The sequence below is a fragment of the Pituophis catenifer genome, unplaced genomic scaffold (genome assembly GCF_029215685.1).
Source record: "Pituophis catenifer annectens isolate HBS135680 unplaced genomic scaffold, rPitCat1.0.hap2 SCAF_3, whole genome shotgun sequence".
In the NCBI taxonomy this organism is placed as follows: domain Eukaryota; kingdom Metazoa; phylum Chordata; class Lepidosauria; order Squamata; family Colubridae; genus Pituophis; species Pituophis catenifer.
The window spans coordinates 94,806,128-94,818,177 of NW_027256883.1; the positions used below are offsets into that span (position 1 = coordinate 94,806,128).

Here is a 12,050-nt window from a genome sequence, read left to right on the forward strand (position 1 = left end):
GCAAACAAATACGGTACTTCTCATCCACTTTTTGAGCTGACTTTTACTTCATCATTCTTTTCTACAGGTCCTTCCTGTGTGCATTTAAGTAGAAAATACCTTTTATCTTATTGTTCAATTATGACCGGTTTGAGGAAACTACTAGGACACATTTTTCTTTGTGGAAATAAGATTAGGGATAACCAAATTCTATTGTTTTCCTGCTTAATTTACTTGCTGTATTTCATTCTCCAATGGAGAAATTTGACTCTCAGCATAAGCACAACATAAACAAAAGTCAAAATTAATAAGGGAAATGAAGGGAAAGGCCCAGAGAAGAGGGAAGAAAATCAATTAAGTTTGGTAGTTTAATGGGTAAAGTTGTTTTTAAATTAACAGTGGGCAACATTTTTCAAGCTAAGTGTTGCAGTTGATTGTAGAGAAGCAGATAAGGGAGTGCCCTCTGAAAAGCGGTTGGGGCCAAAAGAATAATTGTTCATGACTCAATTAGAAGCAAAATTAAATCAAATTAAATTTAAATTAAATTAAATTAAATTAAATTGCAAATGAAGTATAGTTAGCACAATGTTAGATGACAATCCCTAATTGATGGGACCCAGAACGTGTCCCATTTACCTGATTTAATGACATGGTGGACACCCTGGCCCCAAACCATGAATGGCTTTTTAGAATAAATGATCACTTTCAACTTTACCCAGGAGCAAATTTGGACCCAGTGCAACTTGTAAAGCAGATGTGTAACAAAAAAACATTCTGGAACAACTGATGTTCTTTAGGAACAGCCGTATGTAGAGTTCCTTGCATTAAGGAGGTGACCAAAGAATGAGTTACTATATACTGTGCCACCTAATCCAGGAACAGGCATAAGAGGTGCATAACATTAATCTGTGCAAAGGTTCCCCAGGCCATGGCTGCTATTCAAACAAAAACTGTGCATTGAAGATGACACCAAAATCGCATATCAATTTTGTCTTGAGTAGTGCAGCCTCATCCAGAACTAAGGATGGAAAATCAGCAGAATCAAGAGACCCTGATACTCAAAGCCACAGTGTCTTGCTAAAGTTGAGCTATGCAGACCCTGTTCGTTCCCATTAAGATCTCTATTGCCTCTAGGCACTAAAACCCAATCTCTTTAATGTCATGTGGCTGTCTGGAGGCAGAGACATAAAGCTGAATATTACAGTACATTGGTATTATCTCACCCCACGCCTTTGAATGACCTCACCCAGAGTTTTCATGTAGATGGTTGTGGAGAATGAGTCAAGCCCTGAGGCACCCCATATGAAAGGCCATGGGCAGACTTCTCCTCGCATCTGTCAGCCTTTTAAGGTAGACCAAATTAGAAAGCCAAAGGTATAAATGCAGCTACTACTTTCATTATATGACTACAATAACAGAAGCTTGCATATCTGAATATGTATCTCTCTCCCTCTCTTTGTCTTTGTGAGAATGAGGGAGGGTCAGGTCTGAAATACTTCCTCAAACTACTTTTTTGTTTTGGATTCAAATTTATTTTATCTGTTGAATTGGTCATGGTTCTTTCTGTTCCTCAAGGTTATTCCCATAGCCCCTTACATGATCACACTGACTGGAACTGATCCTAGAAGTGGAAGGAAAACCAGCATATTATGATGTCCCAACTCTGGCCAGCCAGTCAGGATTTCATGGTTAATGGTATCAATGTCATCATGTAAATGCCACAAATTAAGTAATTCATTCAGATGCTAGGCACAAATTCTGTACATCATAATGACATTTGTTTGATGATGTCTCTTTGCATGTATCATTATTTTGTTGACATCACAGATTGTTGCACACATTCCTGAAAGGGGGACTAGGAGTTACGGACAGGTAAGTTGTCCTGACTCTTTCTTTCAGAATAAAAATGTTAGTTAATTGCTAGGATTATAGTAATAGTAGCATAGGAAGCAAGACCAACTATCTTTCCTGTAATGTTCTATGGTTGCTATCCCAATTCAATGTTCCTATGTAAGTAAATGACTGGTACCACTTTTATCAGAAAAGTAATATTTATTTTCCAAGTTCCAACAATATACTTACATTTAAACTTCTCTGTACAGTGAACTGTCCTATTTATTTTCTACCTACCTATAAATTATAGCTAGCTTGATCTTATAAAAGCTTGATAAGCAAGATATATCTATTTCAAGTAAATAGAATATTACATAGATCAATAATATAAAATATGACCGGTTTCAGGAAATTCATTTTTGCCCATAAATTGCTTTGATATCATGTATCTACCCTGTTTCCCCCAAAATAAGACATCCCCTGATAATAAGCCCAATCAGGCAATAAGGCCAAGCACTTGTCTCAGGATTCAAAAAAATATAAGAGAGGGTCTTATTTTGGGGGAAACACAGTAATATGTACTTGCCTTGTTTCATGTTGCTCATCAATACAAAAGAGCTGGATACAAAATGCATTTACTTCTCCTTTATATATAGGATGGAAAAGTTGTCTTTCAAAACTAGTAGTAGATGGTGTTTCAGTTGCTTTCAGATCCTTACTTTGGTCACTTTCTAATGGCAGTTCTAATGAAATCTGAGCAAGTATTCCCTCTTTCTGCAATAAGAAATAAAAAAAGAGAGGCTTGGTTTCATTTATAATAGAGTGCCACAATATTATTCACAAAATCTTTGAGACTTCGTCTTGAAAAGTAGAGTACAGATATAAAACGGGTAATATGCATCATCTTATACAGTATCTATATACGTATGTGTGTGTGTGTGTGTAGCTTGTGTGTGTAGTTTGTGTGTGTGTGTGTGTGTGTACACACTCACTAAATATAAACTAAAATTAAATAAAATACATATTAAAGGAGGGTGAGTTTGATGTAGTGGTTAAGCTAGAAACTAACTGTGAGTCCTAGTCCCATTTTAGCCATGAAAGGCAACTGGGTATCAATCTCTTTCAGTCCAACTTTTTTCACAGGATTGTTGTTGTGAGGAAATAGGAGAAGAATGGAGCATTGGGTATGTTAACCACCTTGAGTTATTTATCAAAATAGTAATGGAAGAATATAAATACATAAACCAAGATACCTCAAATACCTAATTTACAGAATGCCTCCCAAAACTGGGACCCACGATTCCTGTGAAATTGAAATTTGGTAAATTTGGCAAGTTTTATAAAACATTTTATTACATAAAAATTATCATAAAACAATTTGTGACATAATACAAAATGTCATAAAACATTTCCTGTGCTGATGTTTGACTGTGGCATATAGTACAACATGGGCTATTTTCAAGGCAGAGACATCTCTGAATGTATCCCAACTTTTTTAGTGAAGGCAGTTCTGTCATTGTTGAAGGCACTGAAGAATCTGATAAGGAAATATCTCTGAAAGGAAGATGCAGTGGATCATCAGTTTTCTAGTACTTTTATATGAGGAACATCATCCCTGCTACATTTTATTTAATTAGTTCAAATTTCAGTCAACAAATAAGAAAAAAGTGAAGCTAGATACTTCCACCAAATCAATTCAGAATGAACTTTTTTGATAAGTGTCCAGTTTCAAACAATCCATGCAATGGGATACAGTATATGCAAATCAATTCTAATAAAGACAAAAAAGGTAAGATTTTTAAAAAATTGTTTGTACCTGAGAACATGCAGCCTCAGAGATCTATTTTTTTAGTAATGCGTAAAAGCAGGGACAAATCTAATATGGGGCTGCCCTACAAATTTCTACACGTGTAGGATTACCAGAGAATGTTGTCAGTGTGGAGGCTGCAGCATCTAATTAAACTGAAATTTTTGGAAGTTTTTTTAAAATTTAAAAATTCTTATATTGAAAGTAATGCAAGAGACAAGCTATTAAGCTAACATAATTCCCTGGAAAATTTAAATGTTTCTGATATAAGTCTTTACAGATCTGTAAAGGAATAGGTTAGGAGTTATATAGAAAATAGAAGTTTACCACTCCTAGATGGATTCAGCAATCCAAAGTATGGGTCAAGTTCAGGACAGTGGAAGGTTCTAAGCTGGCTGTGAAGCAAATTATGAGGTTGATTTTAGCTGAAGGAAACTTTACCCAAAATGTTATACTAGCTGTACCATCCATCCATCCATCCATCCATCCATCCAAATAATGGAGCCGCCTCACTAGTCTGCCAGTTCTCTGGCATCCACACAATCAGGTACAATCAGGTCTTGAGGATCTTTGTAAAGTGAGGAATAATGGTGCCAATTTAATCTCGAGGAGAGGCTATTTAGCAATGCATCACAGCTGAGAAGGCCTTCTCTCTAGGACCCACCAAATGTAATTCCCTAAATGATGGAACTACTACTTTTTGCGAATATATCTAATACTCTTGCTTATTTTCCTCACAACAGAATTTAATTTTTAATGTTGGCCAGTATGCTCACAGTAAAAAAATGACAATAAAAGTTATGTTATCCTATCCTGTCCTGTCCTGTCCTACCTTACCTTATCTTAATAACAGTCCTGTGAGGTGGGTTGGGCACAGAGGGTTGGGCACAGAGGGTTGGACACAGAGATTGGCCCAAAGTCACAAAACTAGCTTTCATGCCTAAGGGAGGCCTAGAGGTTTCCTGGTTTCTTCCATCACTATACATTGGTTATCATCCTACAAGTTTTTTATCTGTGTATTTACCTGCTACTGATGTTGAAATAATGCTTCAGGCACTTGTTCTGAAAACAGCAGAGAGCCTGAGGATTTCTCACATTATTCTAGGTCTAGAAATCAAGACCCCAAAGCTCTGTTATGCGAGAATAGTGAGGCTTTGAAGATTGATGGCAGCCCTTCTATTAGCAAGGTCACAAAAGAGGAGGTGCTAGGAGCCTTGGAATGACTTTAATACAGGTAGTCCTTGATTGATTACCATCATTGAACCCACTTGCTCCCAGTGGTATTTGGAAAAGAAGACTCTGTTTAAGTCCCTTCTTCTAGAAAATGTTACCACCAGGGACCTAAGAAATGAACCTTCTCTGCTGCCACCCGTTCCCCATGATTACAACAGTTCCAACTCTTCTGAAATTTAGGAAAACCATTAAGTTATGTTTCAGTTAGCCATTGAGTATCTCTATAAAGTGGATATCCCCTCCCCCTTTATTGTATGACTATCTATATTAGTGAATATTTGTTCAGCACAACAGGATTACTAATTATGTAACATTACTATGTTATTTTAACCTTTAGTATGGATGGAGAGTACACCGCTCACTCAGTTGTAAATGAAGTTATTTATAAGCCTGAATAAATAAATAACTAGTCCAACAAATAAACAGTCCTTTATTGGGAAGGGAGTATTTTCATGGAAGAGAGAAATGAAGTAATTAATGTAATTTACTAAGAATGAAAAGTAGGGGGAAGAATTCTCCTCTCTCCTCCTCTTTAACTTGTGTCTAACTGCTTAATCAATTATTAAAAAATGTACAGTAATTATATTAAGAAGAGAATGGTATGAAGATTGTCCAATGGGCAGAGGACAGGAATGATCAGAACTCCCACATCTATATCCTGTCAAATGTAGCTGCTACATCTTCTTTGTTTCTGAATCCTGTGCAAAAGTTTAACAAAAGTTAAATAAATTGCCAAACCCTGTGCAATGCATAGTCAGAGCAAAGGCCCAATTTCCTCAGACTTTATACTATAATACGCTAAATCTGGCAACCTTGAAGATTAGGGAGCAGACCAGTCTTTAAACAGATCAGTCCTTTCATCAGGACAAAATCAGTGGAAAGTCTTGCATTTTTATCTCTGACCATCCCATAACAGACCCTACTTTGGATAGGATTCTTAGTACATTATTATTTATGACCACCAGGTGACACTACTTACTGAGCCCTTCTGTACAATTTCTTAGTATGCATTATGCCTTAAGGCTCTTGTCTCCAGACAAACTGTAATAGGGATTTATACTGCATACCAGTAGTTGCTTCTGACCAGCAGATACAACTAATTATTAAGTAGTACATTTGATTCCAAATAGATATGCCTCCATTTGGTTTAGTAGGGACACTTTGTCCAAACTTCATGCCATGGAAATGTGAATGTTCCGTTGGATATTGGGCATCTTCCTTCTTGACCACATTACAAATGACACCATTCGACAACATTTTGGTGTGGCACCAATTATAGAGCAGATGAGAGAAGGCCGACTCCGCTGGTATTGACATGTCCAGAGAGCAACACCTTCCACCGTGGCCAAGACTGCCTAACAACTACAAGTCAATGGCCAGCGACCTCATGGGCATCCAAAACAGAGATGGCAAGACACCATCAACAAAGATATGCAAGCCGCAAGCCTGCACCCTGGAAACGCAGCTGATTGTGCAAAGTGGCATTAGTGATCCGAAAAGCGAACTCTGCACCTGTGGGAATACGCTAGGAGGAGGAGGAGGAGGAGGAGGAGGAAGACAAAGAAGAAGAAGAAGAAGAAGAAGAAGAAGAAGAAGAAGAAGGAGAAGGAGAAGGAGAAGGAGAAGGAGAAGGAGAAGGAGAAGGAGAAGGAGAAGGAGAAGGAGAAGGAGAAGGAGAAGGAGAAGAAGAAGACTTTGTCTGAAGGAATTAGAAGACCTGCTAATTCAGAAGCAGTTTCTGTTCCTCTTTGGCTCCCTACACTCAAAAACTATGTAATCAGCCCATGGCTTTCCTACTGTAATGCAATGAACATGGGGTTTGCCTTTAAAAACCGTTTCAAAACATCAATCAGGCTACAATGCAGAGGTGCAGGCAGTGATAGATTTGCCTTGATACACCCATGTAACCTAGTTGCCAGTTTGCTTCAAAGTGCTAGTTATGACCTATAAAGCTGTACATGTTAGGGCCCAATTATTTGAGGAACTGCCTATTGCTGATACTAAGTGCATGGCTGATACTGGGTTTGATACCCTCTGAGTTCCTTTAATCAGACAGTGTCATCTTGTCAAGACCCAGGAAGCTTATTCTAAAAACAATATAAGACAGGGTCTTATTTTCGGGGAAATACGGTAAGTAAAATAGTCTTTGCTAACACATTTGAATACACATGGAGAGACCAGCCATCTCTTTTCACTTTTGATTACTAGGAAAGTTGATTGAATAAATGCATTCTTTTTTCAATTATAGGGATGCAATATTTTGGTAATGAAGGATGATTTTACCTGTGAACTTTCCAGCTCCATTTCTTTGACGCCTGTATGAATTTCCAATTGGAAATTCTGTAATATTCCAATTAACAGAATCCTTCTGTTTGGATTCAGATCTTTCAAAGCAATCTCTTTACAATGTGAAAGAAAAGCAAGAAAAAGTGCATGACTTACTCCTTAAAAGTAAAAAAATGCTGTATGTATTTTATACTTTTTTCTTAGAAATTGATAGATAAGATGGCACTCATATATTTTTAATGTAAGAACATGTAGAAAGAAAATGATAAATTTAATTGGTGTGAACAAAAGATCAAACAATCAATATTACAATACATTGTTATTTTAACAGAAATAATTGATTTGAATAGTTAAGTTAATTGGAAAAAAGCTATGGCCCAATTTGAGAATATTTAGTTTTGGAACTTACTGTAGGAAAAGTAAGAGTCCATTGAAGTTGGGGGGTATATAAATTGAAATAAATAATAATAAAAGTAACAGCTGTGCTCATTCAACATGAATAGACAGAGCTATGGAAGAAACCAAAATAATGAGCTTATATAAAGTTAACTTGGTATAAATAATGAATGAGATAATATAATAAAATATTTATATGGCTATAAATATAGAAAAGTATTTTAAAATGTAATATTTAAAAAGCAGGCAATGTAACAGAGTCAATGGTTGGAGAACCATTGACTCTGCCATTTCATGGCATCTTCTATGCTACCTATATAGTGTCCTGCTAAGGGGGTTCAATGTAATTATTGCAAGAAGAGTGGACACTTTTACAAAATCTGTCATGCTAATTATTCTAATGAGGCAATACATGGAGTCAACAGATGTGACTTTACTCTTGTGGTAATGAAGATGTGTATTTTGAAATCTCAAAATAGTTAAATGGTAGATCAGAAGTTTCTACAGTATATTACTGTACACAAGCCAACCAGCAAGATCCAACTAATTATTTATACTAATCATCTTTAATTAAATTAATTATTGTCAAACCAGTGAATTCCTATGTACTAGAAGAAATGCATCTAGAATCAAAACATTCTACTGAATAATTTTAAGCAGAAATAATAGGACAATAAAAATAATGGAAACATTTACAATATCCTAATAATGTATTGACAAGTCTACATTTCAAAAATAAGAAATACTTTTTGAAATATCATACTGAAAGAGAACATACTGAATTTGCAATAGGGAGAAAGTAAATAAAAAAGCTCAAGATTGTGAATGTGCACTTCAGATAAATTTGTTACAGTACTAAAAAAACAACTGGAATGGGCTACGTGATTAATACCCTGTTTCCCCAAAAATAAAGACACCCCTGATAATAAGCCCAATCGGACTTTTGAGTGCATGGCAATAAGACCAAGCGCTTATTTCAGAGTTCAAAAAAAATTCTTATTTTCAGGGAAACATGGTATCTCAATATTAATATATTTTCTGGATCAAATTAATCTCAAAAAATATTTTATGGCATTGGATAAGTTTTCTCTTACCCCCAAAGATAAGCATTTTCTCTAATAATTGCCTCTCAAAACTGGGCATATCATTTTACTTTAGCTGAAAGTAGAAAGGCTATTGAAATAGAACAGACCCCATTGAAAACAGTAGGTAGAAAGTGCAAATTTGCTGACTGAAAGGAACACAGAAGAAGGGAAGAACCCACTGCTGTAATGTCATAGGAGATGTAGAATACTAGGATACTAGACTTCTCCTCTTCTGATGTCTTCTATGTATAGGAGGTAAATGTTTGTAGGGGAGAGACTACTTTATCCATGAAAGTTCTTCACATAAATAAGGATTTTGAAAATCCGGATCATCTAACAGCTTCTATGGAGCGGCTCTTTACTACAGATATTCACCTTTAATCAGTGAATCAAAGAGAGGGGTGACTTAGGTTGTTATCCTCTTTGAATATGCATGTATATCTGTGAAGGATTACTGAATTCAGTGAGACTTAATTACAGAGTGAGAGTGTATACATTTTCTTGTGTTTGATTCCTAGATTGTTTTGATATTTCCTTTTGCAAGTAGAAAAAAGATTTATTTCCCAGTTTCTACCTTAGTTAGGTAGAGAATGTTGAAGTAATCAAATCTTTCTCTATCACAGAAGCTTCCTATTTTTAATTTCTGGTAATAAGAGCCTTGAACTCAATGGGAACTTAACTAAAGAGAAATATATTTACGATTACTCCACCCAGATTTTTGTAATCTCTCTTTCTAGAATTGTGTATGTCTCCTTGTATATATGCAGTTTCTATGTGAAAATGATTGGTATTTGTATATAACCACAAAAGGTCACTTACACAAATAGGATGCTTCATTTTAAAAGCAATTAACTTTAAATTGCCTTTAACCTTTAAACGTTAACCACTAATAAGTAATTAAATTATTTCTTTTTTGGAGTATGGTGTCTGAAACAATTCTTGCATATTCACATGCATGGATGCTATGCGTGTACATCTTTTGGGGCAAAAATCTCCAGGATTGGTTTTATGAAAACTTACAAATGTTATTTAATAAGGGAGGGATCCTAGGAAACGTTCAAAACTTTTGTACATATTCATAACCATTTTTTGTTTCCTAAATTCTTTGTTGTTTACATTTAAAAGAAAACATAGATTAATCTGGAATGAAATATATAAAATACTGAGAATGCCCAAGCATAAATTTAAAGTAGTGGAAATCTAAACTGCCTATGGAAATTCTCAGTTATCCAGGTCATAGTTGTCTCAAAAGAGCTTTTTTTCAAAAGGCAACTGGACTGTTTTTTCCCTTGAGGAAGAACAAAACATTTCATTTCTCATCCAAGAAACTTCATCGGGGGGAGGAAGGGGGAAGGATGGAAAAAGAGGTACTTTTTCCTATTCTATCCTCCCCACCACCCAGTCTGATAGTTGAGACTGGGTGGTGGGGAGGATAGGATAGGTTCTGATCGGATTAGGGGGTGATAGAAAGATTGTATTTCTTTGCAGTCATCTGGTCCATTAGCACTCTCTGTGAGAGCTCTTGAAGCCACTTGGAGGTTTATCTTTGCCCTCAGGATGCAATTGGTTGTGGAATCTTCTTGGCACTGCTGCAAATGGCTTTTTCACCTCTTTCAAACCAGTGATCCTCTCTGTCCAAAATGTGGACTTTGCTGTCTTCAAAAGAGTGACCTTTGTTTTTCAAATGCTGAATCTTATCCTGATGGGTTTGATCTCCTATGTTGTGCCATACACTTGTGAAGTGGTTGTTTTGTTTCATCAATGTACACATCTGCACATGTCTCACTGCATTGTACTGCATATATCACATTGTTCAGTTTTTGTCTGTGTATTTTATTCTTGGGGTGGATTCCGCCTGTGTATTCTTGGGTTTAAAGTGTACTTGTTCTGCTGGTTTAGTTTTAGTTTAGTTTTATTAAATTTGTATACCGCCCTACTCCCGAAGGACTCAGGGCGGTGAACAGGCACAGGATAAAATACAGAAATACAAAAGTTAAAAACAATTTAAAACCAAATTAAATAATTTGGCCCACGACAATTAAAATACCAATAAATTTAAAACAAATTAAAATTTCAATTTAAAATTTTAAAAAAAGGGGAGAAAAATTAGGCCAGGCCGGCTTGCTGGAATAAGAGGGTCTTAAGAGCAAGGTGGAAGGTGCGCAGATCTGGGATCCTCCGTATCTCCGGGGGGAGCTCGTTCCAGATAGTGGGTGCCCCCACAAAGAAGGCCCTCCCCCTAGGGGCCGCCAGTCGACACTGCTTGGCTGACGGCACCCGGAGGAGCCCCTCTTTATGAGAGCGTACCGGCCGGTGGGAGGCTATTTGTGGTAGTAGGTGGTCCTGTAAATAACCAGGTCCTAAGGCATGGAGCGCTTTAAAGGTGGTAACCAAAACCTTGAAGCACACACAGAAGATGAGCCTTGATAGTACAGTGGTTTAGTGGTTTAGTGCACCCTGTTATTAACACAGCTGCCTGCAATTTCTGCTGGTTCGAATCTCTCCAAGGCTCAAGGTTGACTCAGCCTTCCATCCTTTCTAAGGTAGGTGAAATGAGGACCCAGTTTGTGGGGGCAATAAGCTGACTTTGTATAAAAATATACAAAAGAATGAAGGCTATTGCTTAACGCATTGTAAGCTGCCCTGAGTCTCCGGAGAAGGGCGGCATATAAATCAAATAAATAAATAAATAAATAAATAAATAAATAAATAAATAAATAAATAAATAAATAAATAAAAGACCACCGGGAGCCAGTGCAGCTCGCACAGGAGAGGTGTTACACGGGAGCGCCATGTTGCTCCCATAACCACCCGCGCGGCCGCACTCTGTGCCAGTTGGAGCCTCCGTGTGCTCCTCAAGGAGAGCTCCATGTAGAGAGCATTACAATAGTCCAAGCGGGAGGTGACGAGGGCATGAGTGACTGTGTGTAGGGAGTCCCGATCCAGAAAGGGACGCAACTGGCGAATCAGGCGAACCTGATGAAAAATCCTCCTGGTCGAAAATCTTCCTGAGCTTTTCAGATATTCCTGCAACCTATGGAATGACAATGTTGCTATGTTTGTTGTTCTCTTCTTTGTCTGTAATGGAAGAACTCCTGCTGGATATTTTTCTGGATTTGATGAACACCCAGTTAGAATAACCATAAATTGTGAAGGATTCCTTGACATGTTTTAATTCTTTTTCTTTTCCCTCTTCACTGATGGACAAACTTTCAGCCTGGTGGTGTAAGGTTTTGATCACTCCCATTTTGAGCTCCACTTTATGGTGAAAATCAAAATGTAAATACTGATCTGTGTGTTTTCTGTAAACTTCAATGTTAAGGCTTCTGTCTTCAAGTTTACAGAACTTACATTGAAGTTATATTTCTATTTATTAGTAGGAACATGAGGTTTGCCTTCATCTTCACCTCTATTTCCAAGAAAAATGCCTT

General features: G+C 36.9%; 1 protein-coding gene across 1 annotated transcript in view; it reads right to left on the reverse strand.

The window, feature by feature from the left end:
• Positions 1 to 12,050, reverse strand: part of CFAP61 (cilia and flagella associated protein 61) — a 152,079-nt gene that overhangs the window by 101,360 nt on the left and 38,669 nt on the right. Inside the window, exon 8 of the mRNA XM_070940797.1 lies at positions 2,399 to 2,586. Within this exon, the coding sequence (XP_070796898.1) occupies positions 2,399 to 2,586 (188 nt within the window). The remainder of the gene's footprint in view (positions 1 to 2,398; positions 2,587 to 12,050) is intronic.